Source organism: Dipodomys ordii, unplaced genomic scaffold, assembly GCF_000151885.1.
Source record: "Dipodomys ordii isolate 6190 unplaced genomic scaffold, Dord_2.0 Scaffold7, whole genome shotgun sequence".
NCBI lineage: Eukaryota > Metazoa > Chordata > Mammalia > Rodentia > Heteromyidae > Dipodomys > Dipodomys ordii.
Window position 1 is genome coordinate 164466 of NW_012267223.1, and position 19922 is coordinate 184387.

At 57.6% G+C, this 19922-nt stretch overlaps 1 protein-coding gene across 7 annotated transcripts in view; it reads right to left on the minus strand.

The window, feature by feature from the left end:
• The window catches only part of Baiap2 (BAI1-associated protein 2), a 53383-nt gene that overhangs the window by 20841 nt on the left and 12620 nt on the right, over nucleotides 1-19922 (minus strand). For all 7 annotated transcript variants that reach the window (XR_001175985.1, XR_001175983.1, XR_001175984.1 and 4 more), the window contains exons 3-5: nucleotides 4336-4397; nucleotides 3768-3839; nucleotides 3239-3376 (exon numbers count right to left, since the gene is read on the minus strand). Coding sequence is in view for 4 of the 7 variants with exons in the window: in XM_013038032.1 (XP_012893486.1) it covers nucleotides 3239-3376; nucleotides 3768-3839; nucleotides 4336-4397 (272 nt within the window). In the remaining 3 variants the exon portion in view is untranslated. The remainder of the gene's footprint in view (nucleotides 1-3238; nucleotides 3377-3767; nucleotides 3840-4335; nucleotides 4398-19922) is intronic.

Genomic DNA, 19922 nt, shown 5'->3' on the forward strand with positions numbered 1-19922 from the left:
AGCTCTGCTGTGGAAACAGGACAAAGGAAAGCCTTGGTCCGGAGGCTGACCTAGGGTCTGGGAAGGAAAGGCCAGCGTGAGCCATGGCCAAGGAGAAGCACCAGAGGCCAGGGCCTGAGGCTGAGGCCATCCGAGGCATCTCAGCATCCAGGCTGTGTGTGTTCTCAGCACCCAGCCCCAGGTGGCCAGGCACACCCAACCCCGGCACTACACAGCACTGGCGACTCTCTACCACACTCCTGTGAGCCCTCACACCAAGCACGGCCAGCCCCTGGTCACCCACATCCCCACACTGAGCTTCCTCCAGGCCCTACCCCTGGGCCTGGGAGGGCCGTGGGCCTCAGGCACAACTGGCTACAAGTTCAGCATCATTTCTTTTCTTTTTTTTGTCAGTTGTGGGGCCTGAACTCTGGGCCTGGGCACTGTCCCTCAGCTCTTCAGCTCAAGGCAAGCGCTCTACCACTGAGCCAGCCCTAGTTCAGCATTCATTTCTGAGCACCCCAGCTTCAGGCTGTGATCCAGCAGGATGGAGACAGATGGAAGGGCGTAAACACACACCGGTCTTCCACATCTGCTCAGACACCGAACATCCCAGAGCTCAGCAGCTGTGGCTTTGCAACCCCAGCTGGCACAGCTGGTCAGGCTGCCGGGGAGACAGGCGTCTCTGGTTTGGGATCACCCACATTTACCGTGGAGGAATACCCACGAGCCACTAGGTGAGCCCTGCCGCTGCACTGTCAGCTCTGTGGCCCAGTGCTCTGCACCTGGCACCTGCAGCAGCCTTACCGGCAAGCTGAGCTGCTGCCCACATGTGCAGGTGAGGGAAGTAAAGGGCTCTACCAGGCCCAAGACCACAGAGCACAGAGAGGCTGAAGCTACACCCCACAGCCCTCAAGTCCCTTCCACACTCAGTCTCGCCAGGAACCAGGTCTGCTGAGACACTAGAGGTAGCCAGAGAGGCCCAGGAGGAGAGCACACAGGTGGCCCGGGGCAGGTTCTGTATGTCAGGACCACAAAGCCCCACATGCCACGGAAAGACTAGAGGAGTCACAGCACTACACACCCAGCATGCAAATCCCATTCCTTGGGCTGTTGCCCACCTGGGATCTAGGAAAGAGAGGAGGATAGGCAGAAAACTGGGGTGTGTGGTAAGGGCTCCCCTAAAATGGTGGGCTTTAGAATGATGTGCAAGGGCAGAATGAAAAGGAAGCAGAATGGAGATGCCAAGTGCTCAGCCTCCGCCTCCACCTGGCTGGGCCTCAGCAAGCCCGTGTGGGTGCCAGCAATGGATCTCAGCCTCAGGTGGCAGAAGAAAGGCCTGACTCTGAGGGAGAGCTGTTCACCTGTGAGAAGGAAGACCTTGATGCCCCAAAGCCTAACAATGCCCTGACACATGGGAGGAAGGCGTTGACACTTAAGAACAAGAGTGAACCTTGGGAACAGTACTAAAGCCAGATATGAAAGGCCACAGTCAACATCCACAACAGAGACATGGACAGACAGAAGGCAGGTAGGTGGTGGCTGGGATAGTAAGCTGGAGGGGAGCAGGCAGAGAGGTTACTAAAAGTGGTCCAAGATTGACTGGAATGATGGATGCACATGTCCAGGAATACACTGGAAACTCCCAGACTGTATGCTGTATACGCTGACGGCACCTTTGGAGGAGAAGGGCGGCAGGCCTGGCTCCTGCTGGGGGCTGGTGCACCGTCACCAGCCTGCCACACCAGGCCCGAAGGTCCCCCCAGAGAAGGGCTGTCCTGCCTGGCTTAGTTGCTCAGGGAGGTTGACCAGAGTCCTGTCTGTGCTGACCGATCAGGGCCTGTACTGTGGAGATCACTGCCCTCCTGCACAGTCAAGGGCCAAGCCACCAGAGGTCAGAGAAAGAAGAAAAATGGACACACAACTCTGTGTGAGTGTGTATGTGTGTGTGTGTGTACTCTTCAACCCTCACTGGGGAAGCTGTTGAAGAACAACTCAAGATGGCTCAAGGAAGCCCAGCCGTGCCTGCCTTGGGCTGCACATGGCTGCAGAGGTGGACATAGCTCATGGCAGCCACTAAAACTGAGCAAAACACAGCCAGGGGCTGGTGGCTCATGCCTGTAATCCCATCTACTCCGGAGACCGAGATCTGAGGATGGCAGTTCAAACTGAGTCCAGGGAAGGAAAGTCCATGAGATTCTCATTTCCAATGAACCATCAAAAGGCTGGAAGTGGAGCTGTGGCCCAAGTGGTAGAGTGATAGACTTGAGTGAAAGAGATCAGGGACAATGCCTGACCCTGAGTTCAAGCCCCAGGTCAGTCGGTCGGTCTGTCTGTCTCTCACTTTCTGTCTCTGTCTCTCTCTCTCACACACACACACACACAACTGAAGACAGATCTAGACCCAGAAAATATATCTGATGTAATAAAGGCAAGGCAAGAGCCATTCTGTCCATCTTGCAAAAAGCACAAGAGCTACAGGGTAGCAACGGGGTCAGTCACAGGACCTCTGGGCTCCCCTCCACTCCTGTTCTATTGTTTTCATCTACCCAGGCAGCCCGGCTGACCAGGTGACCCCACAGGCCTGCAGGCTTCTCAGGGCTGGCTCACCCAGACCACCAGCTTCAGTGTGGTCAAGGAAGGAAAACGGATCCCACCACCAGCACTACAGACACCACAGGACACACACACACATGCACGCACATATATACATGCACATACACACTCATACACAGGTGGATGGGGCTACCGGGCAAGGGACTAACCCCAGAACCACACCCATGCACCCTAGGGTGCTTCAGGAGCTCCTGCTCATCGGCTGGGGCTTTCAGGTACCTCTCTCCAAGCTGGCTTCCCTGCCCTCTTTCCCATTCTTTTACCAGCCTTCTTAGGCCCTCAGGAACAGGCCAGGGCTTTCTGGGCCTGCTCTGTTTCAGGAAGTGAGCCCAGGGTTGTGGCATCACTAGGCCACAACATCCTCGACCGGAGCCTGCTCTGCACCTGGCACCTGCAGTGCTGGCAGGACAGGGGGAGCAGCACTAACGAGCTGCCCCGGGAGCCGCCACAGATGCCGTTGACCGGCCAGCCTGGGGCAGGCGATCACAGTTGATTAGTTTAACGGTCTGGGGTCTGGCTCCTGGGCAGGAGTTGAGAGGCACAAGGGAGAACTTAATTTGAGTTTCTGCTTCTGCAGCCAAGAACCATCCAGAAACCTCTGAGAGCAGGGTGGGAGGGCCCGTGCTGAGTGTGGGGGCCTTACCTGCAGCTCCTTGTCCGAGTACTTCTGTGGATTCTTGCTGCCCTGGCTCTTCTTCCGGAGCTTCTTCAGCTCGGCCTGACACTTGTCCAGAGCGTCGCCCTTGCTCCGCTGTTCCGTCTGGTATTTCTTCAGTGCTGCCTAAGAGCCCACAACAAAACCCGGAGGCCTGTGAGCCTCGGTGCTGCTCCCAAGCTGCTCAGACTGCAGCTAGCAGGGACAGGAAGAGGAGGGGGCCCCACAGTGGGCCTCAGCAATACCCATCAGAAGCAGGTCACACGCCTTAAAGACAGAAATCGAACCTGTTCCTGACACTGAGGTACAGGACATACGGCCAGGGGCCTCGGCCCTGCTCCTTCCACCAGCTGAGGCACAAGTGGACTCAGGAGTACCATGCCATCCTCTTGCTAACGGTTGGCCAGGGTTAGGGGCACACACAGGAAGCGCTCTGGCAGAGCCCCCGTGGATAAGAACCCAGCCTGGGGAGGCGTGTGGAAGCACAGGCCTGCAGAGGTGGCCCACAGGTACTTACGCTCAGGTACCTGGAGTCCAGCTCCACCTTCTGCTCCAGCTGTGTGAGGAGCTCGTTGTGAAAAGACTTCAGCTGGACACAGAGAGAGAATAGACCGGCAGTCAGCTGTAAGGCAGTGCACGGCTGGGGCAGCCTGAATGCCAGCACCGCCTGACCTGTGAGCAGAGGACCCTGGGTGGCCAGCAGTGCTTCCCTGACAGGGGTATACAGAGGAAATCTGGGACCTGACTAGGCCTATCATAGGGTGCATGTGACTCTTCCTCAGGAGAGGGCTCCCTGGCCTCACCTGGTCCCAGCCTAGTCTGATACCCTGGCCCAGCCCAAACCCCCCGCCCCAAGGCTCCTCCTGTACCCTGGGACCTTGAGAGTTACCTCCTGGGCTGCTCAGGATGACTTATGTGACCTGTGTCCCAAGCCTAGGCAGCACACCTCTGCCTGAGGGTGATGACAAGACCCTGAGCGGGCATCAGAGGACCTGTGGCCAAAGCACGTAGCCAGCCTGATTATCCCCAGCTACTGTGCTCACCTTGTTGGTCCCTTGCACGCAAGGAAGGGGCGTCCGACTTACCATCTCTTCCAGCTGGTTCTGGATCTGCCGGTGCACTTCAGCCATCTGGAAGAGGACGTCTCCTGGACACAGCAGGAAGAAATGAAGTTAGAAACCCTACGCATCACAGCCCGGGTCCCCACCCTGGGGCTGGGCCTGACATCATAGGCCAGCCTAGGGGCTGTGGTCCATCTGCCCAGACCCCTACCTGCTACCTAGAGACCAGCAGTTCTTGTATGCACACACTCCAGCCCAGGCACAGGAGAGAGCATGAGCATGTGTCCACACACAGAGCTCACGGTCAGTCACATACACACCAACGCCCACCTGCCTCACACAGGGCCCAGCCCCGGTGCACAGCCTGTGCACAGCAGACAAGGCTCACCGGGGTGCGGCAGGGCATGTTCGCTGCAGACTGTGACCATCTGAGGCCCAGCCTGTGGGAACAGGGTGAGGCTGCATGGCACCTCTGAGCCTGGCTCACTCCTCGACTCCAAGCTGTCAGTAGCCAAGGCCCACCTGCCCAGAGGGACCGCTTTTTTACCCAGTTCTGCCTCTCTGAAAACCACGGCAGAGCTGAGGGATGCTGAGACCGCCCTGCAGGAAGGCAGGAGGCCGCGGCCCTGGCTGCGGGGCTCCCTGGGTGAAGCTTCCCCAGCACACAACACGACAGGATGGAGGGAATGCCCTGGCCCACCTGCAGAAGGAAGGCAGCTCACAAATGAAGGGAGCCAGAGGGAAGTATGAGGCAGGGGACACACTTCCTCCTCCACTGGACAGTGTCTAGGTCAGCAGAGCCCAACTCTTGCCTCCAAATCGACACTGGGGGCAGGCATGGCACCTGTCCCGAGACCCTCAAGGCTGTCTGCCCCCGTGAGGCACATGTGCGGGGGGGGGGGGTGAACTTCACTGGCCAGGTGAAGGACTGCAGCTCAAGGGGAGAGAACCTGGTGATCCTGACTTGCCTGATTGGCAGACACTGTGTTGACTCTGCTGTGGACAGACCCAGAGGCTTAGCTCGGCCTGTCAAGCCCTGTCCCTAAGTCTCGCTTGAGGCAGTACTCTTCTCTCCAGGGTTCTCTGAGGCCCCAAGTGGCAGAATAGCCACTGAGGAGACCCGTGGGGCCCACCAAGGCCCAGCCAAAAATCACAAGCCCTCTGACAAACTCCACAGGAAGCCTAACCAGATGACGTGTCCCCCAAATGACAGCTGGACCCTGATGTCACTTCTCTCCCAGGAAGCCAGCTGGGCTCTGGACAGGCCAGCTTCCACAGAGCCCTCTCATAGTTCTGTGAGCTGCCAGGCTGTTTTAACCTAAGGACCACGGAAGCCGAGGACGTACATTTATAGACAAGTCTCCTTTATCAGGTTTACTAGAGAAACCCCACCAGCATCCTGGCTTCCCAGTAAGCAAGGCAGAACAGCTGAACACGAGCGACCAGAGCCAGGACTCACCGGTCCACCCATACCCTCCCCGCAGGGTCACTATGACAGACACCTTACACTGTGCACAGACCACCTGTCAACCGGGTAACACCTACCAAGTGCCACGGCACGCGGGCACCTCCACGGAAAAGTGAGCACAGGCTCCTGCCTGCTGCTGGGTGTTACGGCCGCCCAGCGACAGGGACCGGAGTGCTTGCAGGCCTGACCACTGCCACGCGACCAGCAGCAACTGCCCCCCCCCCGTAGGAACCAGACAGCAGTCACCCCCTGTGGTGGCCTCCAATGGCTGATATGAAGCTGTGACCACAATCGATTGGAATTCATGTGCAGAGGAAGGGAGAGTCTTTCACTGCCGAGGACACAAGTCCCACTCCTACCTCTCCTTCTGGGAAGGAGGCGGGGCCAACGGGGCAGAAGGAGGAGGGCAGCACCGAGACAAGCATTCTTATTGGTCGTGGGGCTTGAACTCAGGGCCTGGGCTCTGTTCCTGAGCTCTTTTTTCTAACGCTTTACCACTTCCTGCCACAGTGCCACTTCTGGTTTTCTGGTTAATTGGAGAGAAGGGTCTCATGGGAGACCCTCCTTCCAGGCTGCCTTCAAACCATGACCCTCAGATCTCAGCCTCCTGAGTAGCTAGCCACCCACACCCAGCGAGACAAGCATTCTGAGCTGAGGTGGGTAGGGTAGCACAAGTCCACATGCACAGACCTCATGGAAAGAGGCCTGGGCGGCAACCAGGACACATACACACAGACACACACCACCCTCTGACTGGCACACCATGACCATGGGAGGGCCTGTGGCACACAGGAAACCCAAAGCCTATCCAACACTCATGTCACAGGTGCGCTGCCGAGAACCCTGTGTCCTTTGCTTTTCGGCATGAGTGAGCACTCAGTTGATCAGCCACTGCGGTGAAGACCGGAAAGCCCACCAAACACACCAGAGCCTTGCTCGGGTTTTGGTTATCGTGTTTCTATGGTGTGTGTGTGTCTTGGATTTACCTCCTGCTCTCAGGACCCAGAAGATACTTGGGGCTGGCCTTAGTCCGGGTACCTGGCTAGGGGAGTCCACCCAACTATTTGGCCTCATTGGTGCTGCCGTCACTCTTGGAACACAGGGCCCGGCCCCCAAGGCTGCTCGCCCTTGAGAGGGGTGAAGTCCATGAACAAGGGGGACAGTGCAGGCAGCAGCAACCTTGACCAACCACCCGCCCTGGAAGTCTCCATGCTGGAGCTCCCTCGGCTCTTCACACAGCATGTACGTGGGCACGCATATACTCTGCAGACACTGGGGCTCACACTCAGGCTCTGGGCAATGTCCTGTAGCCACTCAAAGCTGTCACTCTACCACTTGAGCCACAGCTCCACTTGTGGCTTTTTCTGTGTGTGTGGTGCTGAGGAATGGAACCCAGGGCCTGGTGCTACCAGGTGAGCACTCTCCCGCGGAGCTGCCTGCCCAGCCCAGAATGCGTTAACCATTCTTTAGGCCTCAGAATTAAGTTAGCAGCCAGGTCAAGTGGGAAACACACATTGCCTGGCACAGGTACACACAGTGAACAGCATGAAGAAACAATCACCAAGCAGCGAATACGGAACAGGAACTGGCCGTGCCCAGTGGGTGTGAGGCTTCTACAGGGTTCTGAGCAGGCAAAGGCCAGCACCACTCCGCCAAGGCTGTGCTGCACTGTCCCAGAACCCTGCATCCCCACCGGCTGAAACCCTCCGTCTCAGAGCCCTAAGCAAACGGTGGGTGTATTTGGGGACGCCCAGGCAGAGCTGCAAAGCGCCGGGTATGCACACGGCCCTGAGCTGGCTGCACGCCGGGGCTGTGCAAAGCCAACCCACACAGTGAATTTTTAAACTGCCTGTTACAAGCAGCTGCAGGAGGCCACGTGCACATGGAGTGTGTGTGCACAGTCTCACCAGCACTTAACCCCTGAGGTGCTGCAGGTGTGCCACACCGGCTAGAGGCACTGGCCAGGGGTGGTGACTTCTTCCAGACAAGCAGCTGCAAGTCTGACTCGCTGCTTCCTGTGCCCTTCACGGTCCTGGGAGGTGGGATGGCGAGGGGCTCCAGGGCAGAGCAGGCCTCGGTCCGGGGAGACGCGAGGCAGAGCCCCCTGGTAGGTTCCAAGACCCCCTCTCCAGGTGGGCAGTCCTTCCCAGGCCACTGCAGGGGACTGTGAACTCTCTCCCCACCCTCTTCTTGAGGCGGACTGCCAATCCGTTGGGGACCTGGTACCACTGCACAGGTGGGCCCTAAACTTGAAAAACTGGGTTCAAAGTGGGAGGTGTGGCCCAGGCATGCCAAAGCAAACAGTGAGCAAGCCAGGGTAAACCATGGTGGAGAGCAGCCTCTGAGGGACTGCCAGGGCACACAGCCAACAGAGGAGCAGCAACAGGCGGTTCAGCCAGGGGGCTGGCCCAGGAAGGGGGGGTGGGCAGGAGCCCCTGGCACACCCAGGATGATGAGTCAGCCTCAGTCCTGCCCGCCAGGGCTGTGAAGGGGGGAGGGGGGCTGGGCGGAGTGCTGGAGGAGGGCTTCAATCTCCCCCTCCCCCGGGATTGTCTGCAAGTGTGGGAAGCAGGAGAGCCCCCAGTGGGCACGTGTTTGTCACAGGCAACATGTGTCATTTGGGATGAAAGTGTAATAAGCACACATAGCACCAGAGAACAAGACCACGCCCTCCTCTCAGCCCTCCACCGAGTGAGGCACGAGGTCGCTGCTGGTGAGCCACCTCCCCTCCCCCTCGCCCACTTCTGCCTTAAAGATTTCTGCTTACTGCTGGGTGCCAGTGGCTCACGCCTGTCATCCTAGCCTCTCAGGAGGCTGAGATCTGAGGATCAAGGTTTGAAGCCAGCCCGGGTGGGAAAGCCCATGAGATTCTTATCTCCAATGAACCACCAAAAAGCTAGAAGTGGAGCTGTGTGGCTCAAGCAGTAGAAGGACAGCTTTGAGTGAAAATTCAGCTCAGGGACAGCACCCAGACCCTAAGTTCAAGCCCCAGGACTGGCACAAAACAATAAAAATAAAAAAAAAAACGGTTTCTGGTTACTACTGTAGCCCTGAACCCAGCCTCAGTCTGAGGTGAGTAGATTTGGTCCTGGAGGCAAAGTCCCTCTCCCAGGGGCAGGCGGACAGGGCAGGGCAGTGAAGCCATCACACACGCCATCACACATGCTCACCCTCCCCCGCTCCACCGCGTTTCATTACAGACAGCAGCACGGTGCTAGGCCCACTGGAGTAGACAGCATGCAGGGCAGGAGTGGCTGACCCTCACCGGACAAGAATGCTCCCCATGGTCCGCATTCCTCACAGCTGGCTCACTGACAGCCCTGCGTCCTGAGGACCAGCCCTCCCCTCCCCCAAGCTATGGAGAGGGGAGAGGTGCCTTACTGCCCAGGCTGGGGCACAGGGCTGGAGCCCACAAGTTCCTGGTCACCCTGCATGGCACCTAGATTTAAGAAGCTCCCTTGCAGCTGGGCACGGGTGGCTCATGCCTATTCTAGCTACTCAGAAGATTGAGATTCAGAGGATCACAGTTCAAAGCCAGACCGGACAGAAAATCTGAGAGACTCTTAACTCCAGCAAAAAGTTGAGGTGGAATTATTGTTCAGCCTCAACTGAGCAAACAAGCTGATCAAGTGTAGGCTCTGAGGTCAAACTACAGTACTAGCAAAAACATAAAATAAAAAGCAAATCAAAATAAACAGAGCAAAAGAATTCTCCCACACTAGGCCACCCGTGGCCAGAGTAGCAGAGCTCAGCTGCCCAGCTCCTGTCTTCCTGCTTGCAGGGGACCAAGCTGGAGCTCAGATCTAGCAACACCTCCTCTGCCTAGGATGACGAAAGTGGCAAGGCCAAGTGGGCAGCGGCCACACAGCGCATGCACAGGAGGGCACTGTGGCCACAAGGCTGCACAGGGCCCTGCAGGCACTTGCAGCTCAGCAATCACGCAATCCTAGGTCCTCCTGGGGTGGCTGTCTGCTTCTGCCCCCAGGTGGCCAGCACCACAGAGCTGGGGGGACATGTCTGACACCCAGAAGTCTGTCCTTCCCGTCAGCCAACTTTACTTTCTAAGCTTGTGAATAAAACATGTAAAATTTATCACTTTTACCATCTTAAAGAGCAACTGGGTGACATTTAGTAGAGTCACAAAGCTGAGCAACCTCCCCTTCTGAATTCCAGAACATTTCATCACCCAAATAAAGACACCCACAGTCCTTAGCAGCCACACCTGTTCCTCTCAGGACCTTCCCACCAAACTGCATTTTATTTTTATGTTTTGCCAGTTCTGGGGCTTGAACTCAGGGCTTGGGCACTGTCGGCACTGTTCCTGAGCTTCTTTTGCTCAAGGCTAGCTACCACTTGAGCCACAGCTCCACTTCTGGATTTTTCTGTGTATGTGGTACTGAGAGGTTGAACCCAGGGCTTCATGCATGCTAGGCAAGCACTCTACCACTGAGCCACATTCCCTGCCCCCAAACTGCATTTTATTTATTTTTTGGGGGTCCGGTCGTGGGGCCTGAACTCAGGGCCTGGCGCTGTCCCTCAGCTCTTCAGCTCAAGGCAAGCGCTCTACCACTGAGCCACCTTCCCAGCCCCCAAACTGCATTTTAATCTGCAGTTCTGCCCTGCCTGGGCACTTCACCCTGATGGGACCTTCCACAACAAGCTTCTCTCACCGAGCAATGTCCAAGAACATCCTTTCTCAGGGCCATTCACAGATGCTTCAAGCAGCCTCTACGTTGGGGCTATGACAACCAGTGCAGCTGCAGAAGTCTTATGACGACCTGAGCGCTTCCTGTCACATGCTCACCAGGCAGGTGTTGAGGTGCTGTCACTTGAGCCACAGCCACAGCCCTTTTTGCCTTGGGGCCTGGGATTTTTTTTAAAAAAATGTATTTCTTTATCCTGGCTAAGATTACAGGCAAGTAGCATCAGGCCTGATTTTTTTTGTAGGTCGTGGGGCTTGAACTCTGGGCCTGGGTGCTGTCACTCAGCTCTTCAGCTCAAGGCCAATGCTCTACCACTTGAGCCACAGTGCCACTTCTGATTTTCTGGTAGTTCATTGGAGATAAGAGTCTCATGGGCCTGGTGCTGGTGGCTCACACCTAGAATCCTAGCTTCTCAGGAGGCTGAGATCTGAGGATGGCCAAACAGGGCAGGAAAGTCCGTGAGACTCTTACCTCCAATTAACCAGTAGAAAACCAGAAGTGGCACTGTGGCTCAAGTGGTAGAGCGCTCGCCTACCTGAAGAGATCAGGGACAGCGCCCAAGCCCAGAGTTCAAGTCCCATGACCGATCAAAAAAAAAAAAAATAAAGAAAGAGTCTCATGGACTTTCCTGCCTGGGCTGGCTTTTGACTGAGACCTTCAGATCTCAGCCTTCTGAGTAGCTAGGATTATAGGCTTGAACCACCAGTGCCTGGCTAGGCCTGATGTTTTTGTTTAGGTAGGATCTCACTTTTTACCTGAGCTGGGCTCTAATCAGGGGCCTCCTGATCTCCACCTCCTAAGTAGCTGAGATTACACCACTGCACTTGGCCTGATTAAATGCTCTTGAGGGTCTCCCACATATAAGCCAACCAGCAAACAGGGCCCTTGTGGGGCATATCACCTCAGGCAGCCCCAGAAACCCATGTGAGAAGCCCGGAGACTCATCCTGGGCCTGGTGGCGCTCTTCCAGACTGGAGTCAGTACCCTCCTTGGAGAGAGGAGGAGCCTGATTCAGCAGCCCCCCACCAGACACCCAGCCAGCCTCCTGCCTGTCCTTCCCAGGGCAAGTCCTAGTCCCTGGATGTGGTGGGTTGGGGACGTGAAGGGCTTGCGCTCCCCCAAGGCTGGGCACTCACACACTGGGAGGCCTCCTGTTGACTGTCCCTAACCTACCTGTTGGCAGGTGCTGGGATCCAGAGCAAGAGGGGCACCCAGGCTCTGCCATACCACTTCTCTTCCTTATTCATTTTCACCGCAAAAAGAAAAAACAAGAAACAACCAAAAACAAAAACAAAAACCCAGGGGCTGGGAAGGTGGCTCAGTGGTAGAGCACTTGCCTCACATGCATGAGGCCCTGGGTTCCATTCCTCAGCACCACATAAGCAGAAAAAGCCAGAAGTGCTGCTGTGGCTCAAGTGGTAGGGGGTTAGCCTTGAGCTGAAGAGCTGAGGGACAGCGCCCAGGACCACTCCCCACCCCCCCAAAAAAAATCCCAACTGTTCTTCCAAACTGTCTGAACTAGACAGTGTGCATCCCATACTGCCAGCTATCTGGAGGCTGGGAAGTTGAGATCCTACGTCTACAAACACGAAGAAAGGAGAGAGTACAGATGGCAGCAGCAGCAGAGGTGGAGGGGCAGGACCTGCTCCCCAGGGCAAGGGCCAGGAGCGGCTGGGCCTGGGGTGCAGGCCATGGGAAGTGGGGCTCCCAGCAGCTCTCACCGTGACTCACCCTGTCCTAGCGAGCCCCACACAGGCGGCAGGGGAGAAGCCTGAGAAAGTGCTTGGGCCTCCACTGGGCACAAGGGCATGAGCAAGACCTGCTCAAAGGACACAGGGCACAGCCCAAGGTAAGGACCAGGATGGCAGGCGGCACTGTGGCATGGTGGTATCACAGGATTTCTGGTCCTTGGCTGCTTTCAGGGCTTCTGGGAAGACCAGTGGAGGCAGCAGCCCACCCAGAGCAGCAGGTCTTGAGCGTTTTGGGGTTCTCCTAGTTCAGATTTTGGGTGCGTGTGAGCAAGTCTTCCTTGTTCAGACTCCTCTGATCTAGAAGCTCGGGGTAGGCAGCGGGAGGTATGGCCAGGCATAAGGGTTCCAAGGATATCTGCAGCTGAGCACAGGGCCATGGGCAGCACAGAGCAGCACCTATGGAGATGCCTGAACTTAGCAAGCACCAGGAAGTCACCAGGATGCGGAATGCAGCACAGCAGGGCTTGACCACACTAGAGACAGCTGGGGGTGCGTCTGAGTCTGAGGCAGGCGCTACAGCCTCACCCAGGAACAGGTCCAGGGAACACCGTGAGAAGCCACCAGGAGATCAAAAGAGCAGACAGCATGGCTTTGCAGCCTTCCTTCTCTGAGCCTTGTGACTCAGAAGACAACGCGTTCTCCGCAGCCCGACCTCTGCAACCCACGGGGACGCTGCAAGAACAACACAGCTCCCCAAGGCCAAGCCACCATGCATACAGGCAAGCTGTGTGCACCTGAGCACACACGCATGGATGAGGAGCACAGGGACCACACGTGTGCAGACACACGCACACACACACAAACACACACACCTTATTCTGAGCCAAGATTCAGTCTCAGGCACTTGAGCCACATGCTCACACCACCACCCAGTACTCAGGCAGGCTACAGCACCCTCCTCTAGTCCATGATCCTGATGCCCTCCATGGCACCTAACGGGAGCCCTAACACCATGGGCACAGCACATCCTAGCTTGGGACGGCTTGGTCAACATCTGAAAGAACTGCAAATCTACAGACAGGGTTTAACTATGGGTTTGTCTGCATCCTGGATCAAAATCCTCCCATGCTGGGAGTCTCTGATCTCTAGTCTAGGACCCCACCCCCACCACTCATGTGGCACCTTCCACAACGGTGGCATATTAGAATAGTCAGGCCTTTTTCTGCTTCCCCCACCCCGAAATTACACCATGTTCTTATAATATACAGATGACAAGAAGCTGAGGGGGAGCGTGAAGCTGGAAGGCTGTGAAGGCAGCGGAGAGAGAGTGGAGACGGGAGCCCGGGACCTGCACATTATGTGCAGCATTATACCCTCACCTGGGTAGGTACCACTGCAGATCTCAGAATAAGGCGCGTGTGCATGTGTGTGCCTGTGCACACGGGTGCGTGTGTGTGTGCCCCATCCGTGTGTGTGTGTGCTCAGAGGCACACACACACAGAGGACCCCAAGTTGAACATGGATGGCAGTTCTACTGGTGCAGAAGAAGTCTGTGAAGAAGTCCAGTCTTAGCCAGGTGCCGGTGGCTCACACCTGTAACCCTAGCTACTCAAGAGGTTGAGATCTGAGGATCTCGGTTCAAAGCCAGCCTGGGCAGGAAAGTCTGTGAAACCTTTATCTCCAATAAACTACCAGAAAACCAGAAGTGGTACTGTAGCTCAAATGGTAGAGTGCTAGCCTTGAGCTGAAGAGCTGAGGGACAGCATCCAGGCCCCGAGTTCAAGCCCCACGACCGACAAAAAAAAAAAAAAAGTCCAGTCCTGACCTGACCGCATGGTGAAGCTGGGGCCCCACATGGGGCACAGAGGCCAACCGGCAGATGAAACACCGGTGCGCCTGGATCTCAAGGCTGGGCACACTCCACGTAAGGCAAGGACTCACCCATGTGCAATGGGGTGACCCAGAACTCGCTGGGCTACAGGCTCAGGCCCCCCCAACATTTGGGCCCCCCAAGGCTAGGCAGGCTCCCAAATCGGTGCCCAGGAGGCAACTCAGGCAGCATCTAACCTGAGAAACTGTGGAAATGCAGACCCCTGGGTAGAGGAGGCCTAGGGAGTGGGTTAGTGCCTCTGAGCCCCTGCCTGGGCAGCATGGGGCAGGGCGGAGGGGGAGCGGGGAGAGATGGTGGAGAGGGAGTCGGAATCAACAGCCTGACTGCATGAGGCAGAGGATGACCTGGGTCAGGGCTGGGCTGTTCCTCAGAGCAGAGGAAGAGTTGGTAGGGGCCACTAGCCAGCCTTGTAAATCCCAGGCTCAGCTCCGATGCCACCTGCTCTATTGTCAGAGTGGCAGGAGCTGAAGAACCAGGACATGTATAAGCTAAGGCCTGTAGTCTGAGCCTCTTTCCTGGACCCTGCCCTGGATCCTGCCAGGCCTGGAGCCTGGAAGGTGGCGGCATTGGTCAGAGCAGGGGGAATGCGTGCCAGAGCCCTGTTCCCCTCAAAGGTTCTAGGAACCTAGCTAGCATCTGAGGACCATGGGGGAGCCCCCTGGGACTGGGCTGGCCCGTGGTGGAAGGGAAGGCCCCCCACCACCATGCCCCGCTTCAAGGTGCTGGCATTCCCGAAAACAAGCTGGAAACAAGCCCAGATGGAGCTGCGGGGTGTGGAGAGGAGGCGCCTGGCCCCAGTTGGAGCTGGACTTGAGTCCCCAAACCGTGGCCGGGGGTGGGGTGGGGTGCGGGGGGGGGGAGAGCGGAGCACTGCCGCTATGGCGTGTCCCTGGTGGGCACTCTGTCCCTGGGAATCTTCGGAGGTGCCAGAGCTGCCACCCTCCCTACCAGGTTAAGAAGAGTCTGAGCCAAAGGGTCAGCTGCTGAAACTTGGCTATGAACACACATCACCTTCCAGAACCTTCTGAAGCAAATATCCATAATGCTCAATTATTCTGGTGGCTTCCGGAGCAGAAAGGCACCTCGGAGAGCTAATTAGCATGCGCCGAACAAGGCACAAATGTAGAGCTCTACATTAGGGGAAGACAGTCAGTGGCGGGCTGCCAGGCACGGCGCGGTCAGAGCCGGGCTGGGGTGCTCAAGGGACCCCCCTCCACGCCTTCCTCTCTGCTGCCCTGCCTCAAGTGTCTTCCTTGGGATGACTTGCTTCTTTCTCTCACCTACTTAAGAGGCCAGAATGGAATGTGGCCGGGGGTAACCCACAGAAAAATCAATGCCTGTTACCATGGTGATGACAGCAGAGGGGGTGCTTACGATGATGCTTACGGTGGCGGTGTTCTGAACCAAACCAGGTCTGGAGAGTCCCCTGGGGGTCTATCCACAACGGGCCTCGGGACCACCAGATACAGCCTCCTCGGCTCACTCCCGTACCTAGAGAGAGTCACCTGGCTGGGCAGCATCGTCTGGGAGGCTACCCCATCTCAGCATCTGCAGGCTGCTGGCTTCCTTGCCTGTTGGGTTGTAGAGGTTCAAGGCCCTGGCTCAGCGGTGCCTCCGGATGGGGTGACGAAGGTGGGCTGCTGCAAAGGGGCCCCCAAGCGAGGCGTGGGGAACTCTGAAGCTGAGTCCTCCCCACCCTTGCTGGGCAGTGGGAGACCTGTGTAGGCCTCTCCCTGCCTGTCATCCACTGGGAGCTCATCTTAGGAGGACCTGCTGGACCTCAGTCCTGTCTGTCCATCCTTCAGCCTGATAGCTGCAATATTTAAGGTATGAACAAGGCAGAGTGGGCCATGTCCCCACTTTGGCCAATTCAAAACACACAGTGACCAAGCTCACCTGGTGGAGCAAACCAGACAACCAGGCCCCCTGAATGTCTTCCAAGGGAGTGGACGCCAGCCCATGCCCACAATCCTAGTTACTCAGGATGCTGAAATTTGAGGACTGTAGTGCCAAGCCAGCCCAAGGCTTGAGAGGAGCCCACTGTGGTCTTTCTGGGTGAACTTGCCTTCCACGGCCGGCCACAGAGAGACTCTGTGTGAGCCCTGAGCACACTTTCCTGGGCTGTGGAACGGAGATGGACCCAACACCATCCAGGAATGCACTGGCCAGCAGCCAGGCTCAGTCAGTCCCTCACTGGGGCAGAGCCCGCCACGCAGGCCCAGCCGAGCAGGCCCTCCTGGCTCATAAATCCCACAGAGAAGGTGCTGCAGACCTGGAAACTCCCCCTCAACACCCCTGAAATCTGTCCTGGGACCCCTGCTAACTGCACCATTTGGCAGAAGTCAGAGACCACAGCTCGGAGATACGTAGGCAGTTCAGACTGGCGCAACTTAAAGGCCCATTCTGGGCGAGCCAAGGCTCAGTGCTGGCCTAGGACGTGTGGCCCTGTCTGCTCTCCAGTGATGGAGCCACCTGTGTGTGACCACTGGTGACAATTATAATAAACAGCTGCTTCCAGTGCACAACACGTACCAAGGACAAGAGGAGAGACTCTCACGGGGCCTTCTCAGGTGGGGGCCTCAGCACCTCGTGGGAGGGGAACTATAAGCCCCCCCACCAGGACTCAGCACCACAACTAAGAAGCTGCAGTCTAGGCTCAGGAGGCAAGGACAGGAGGCCCATGGGCTGAACTCCTGAGAGCTGGGGCTCCCTTCCTGTGACCCCAGGTCAACTATGTGACGAACCACTTTCTCCAGTCTTCAGATTTCACCGTAAACCGAGCCTGGAAAGGGAACTGCAGAGCCTCCTGGCTAGAGCCACCCCTGCACCCGAGTCATCACCCTTGCAACAGTGGCTGTACAGGGGACGGAGCCAAACAGACCTTCGCAGGCCAGTCCTGCAAGCAGTCTTGCCCTGGCCCACGAGAGGCTGTATGCTGAGCCTGCCACTGGGGCCGTTTGAAGACACCGTCAAGGTGAGGGCTGGCTCTGAGTGCCCACCTGTGGTGCCCCAGGTCACGTGCCGCGGGTCACCTCCTCTGGGACGGCTCCCCACGCTGGCTTGCTGGTGACACAGTGAGAACAGAGGACACTGGGGAGCCCAAGCCCTTGCTTCTCAGGCTGCTGTGGTGACTTTCTGTCTTATGGGCTCCCTCCAACATCTGGCACCCCCACAGGGACCTGTACCCCGGGGAAGGCAGAGTCTTGCCTACTAGCAGGAGCCCACGCCCTAGGCTACTGTGAAGGTGGCCAGTGCCTCACAGCCTTGGGCACCATGAAGAGTGAGCTGGTCACCCTCTTCCCCGCTGTGCTGGCTGGGAACAGGACTGAAGCAGGACGCACAGCAGGTAGTCAGTAGACCTTTAGCTGGGGCACACGGCCAGCCACAGGGCTGGAGTTGCGCAGGGCCTCCTGAGCCCTCCAGCAGCCCTGGCATCTCAGGGGCACACTGGCTGTCCCCTGCACAGCACGGCGGAGGCCTTACACTCGCGTTCCAGCCTTGGATTGCTACCAGGGGAATGAGGTTCAACGGGTCTCAGTGCCTCCCACCGCTGCTACAGCCCGAAGGCCTAGGTCAGGACTGGGCTGCTCCTCAAAGCAGAAGCAGAACTGGAAGAAACCACTGGCCATTCACACAAAGCCCAGGCCCTGATGCCACCTGCCCCACGGTCAGCACACCCTCACTGTCAGGAAGTGGCTTGGCTGGAACCGCAAGCTGACAGTCCTCTTTATTTGCTCAGAAACCACCAGTCACCCGAACAGTGGCCCTGCGGACACCAGCGCAGCGCTGCATCCTTATTGATATTCCCCCCACGGAACAGACCCGGTGCTGGGGAACACGGCCACACGCCACAGCTCCCCTGCAATCACAGAGCTGCTGCCCAGGGCCCAGCAAATCCAATTAAGTCCATTATTAATCTCTGCTGAAAAAGGCTCAATCAGCTTTTAGCAGGACCAGAGCCGGCAGCGAAGGCCAGGCCCACACCACCCCCCCCACCAGAGTACCGGTCAACCAAGCGGAGCTCACCTGCAGCAGCCCCAGACCTCTCCTATGTGCTGGGCTGAGGACCTGAGAGAGAGAAGGCTGTCCAATTGCCCAGTGGCTGAGCTTCCACAATCGCATAAAGCATGTGAAGTGGAAAGACCCCAGAAAAGTGGCTGTGTGAAGTCCATTTGGGCTCACTGCTGCTTCCGTGGTGTCTGCAGAGCCCTGACTTCCTGTGTAGGAGTGATATACTGGGGAGCGTGGGGCCATGAGCTGGGAAGGGGCAGCAAAGCAGGCCGCAGCAAGAGTTCTGCTCTAGAGAGTCTCCACGCAGGCCGGGCACAGCCAGGCACATTCCCCTGCAGCTGGCCAGGTGGAGGGCAGGCAGCCAGCTGCCAGAGAGGCCCAGTGCCAGCAGGACCTCGAAGCCAAGCTCCTTGTGGATGGGAAATCAACCCAGCCCCTGCTGTGCAGATCTAATTAAGGCCTCCGAACGGTGCCTGTCAGGAGGATTAGCAGTCTGCAAGGTGGGTCCCCGCTGGTAGGGTCTGACAGCAGGTGCCACTGCCACAGTCTCTGTCATGTGCCCAAAGGGAGGTGCGACATGGCCTCCCGCTGTGGCTGGGCCGCACTCATGCTTGGCTAGGCATGGATGGATCTGCCCAGCCTGGAGGAGCAGGACCAGCAGACAGCAACATGGCCTCAGACAACAGGAGCCACAGACTGGAAGGGTCTGCAGGTGACACAAGCTAGAGTGTTCTCTCCTCCCTGCCCCTTCCACATTCCGAGACACCACACAGAACGGGATCAGCCAGGGCCACTGATGAGGCTGATGTGGGAGAGCCGCTGCCGCCTGCTTCCCACAGACCCACAGGTGGGAGAGAGAGAGACTCAGTAACAGGGTGGACAGCAAGGGGTAGCCAGGCCACCCCTAATCCCGTGGCTCACACTTTCAGACCAGCTTGAAATCACCTGTCTGAATGCCCAGCAAAGAGCTCTTCCTCCCTGCAGGTGCCTAGGGAAGCCAGACAGACAGCAGGGCCCAGGCCTGGGGCACCTGGCATGCACACACATGCCCTGTGATCACAAACAAGTGTGCTAGAGGCACCGGCAGGTACAAAGAAGCCCATCAAAGGGCACAAAGACAGCAGAAGCCTCAAGAGACAGGCGAGGGCTGAGCACAATGGCCTAGCTCTGCTGCCAGCCTGGGCACATCCTCACCAGGTGGGCGACAAACACCTCCACGGCCAATGCCTCCAGACAGACGCTGTCTCCACAGGCATCTCAGCCACACAAAGCAAACGGGCACCTGGCGCGGGCGGGCCAGTGATGGCACCCCTTCTACCACACCAGGGACGGGCTTGAGCCAGGCTGCCTGGATGATTCTAGCAGAGTGCGGGGACCAAGGTGTGCAAGCATCAAGAGTCTCTCCTCACTGGCCAACTCAGGTGTACCCTGATTTCTGCAGACCTGGTTTTCTTGGGCTGGAGAGCCAGAGGTATCTAGCTGCAGACAGCTACCCATCAAGTGGGCTGGGCTGCCTTTAGCTCTGCAGCCTGCAGTGGGGGCGAGGGGAGACAGACAGACAGCACGTCTAGTGGTGAAGCCCACTGGACAGGCACCCTCCACCACATACACAAAGCGCCAGAAGGCCATCCATGGAGCTTCCACACCCTGGCAAGGCAAGCCGCCTGCCTGCCCTCTGTCCTACAGCTCTGTGCCAGTCCCTCCATGCCAGCCACTGCCAACGGCATGGAACAGAGAGAAGCAGGAGAGAGAAACAGGAGGCAGACACTGCAGTCAAGTCTCTCTGAGTCCCAGCTCCCTGAGTGGATGAGCACAGGAACACAGTCCCAGTGGGAACTGGGACCAGT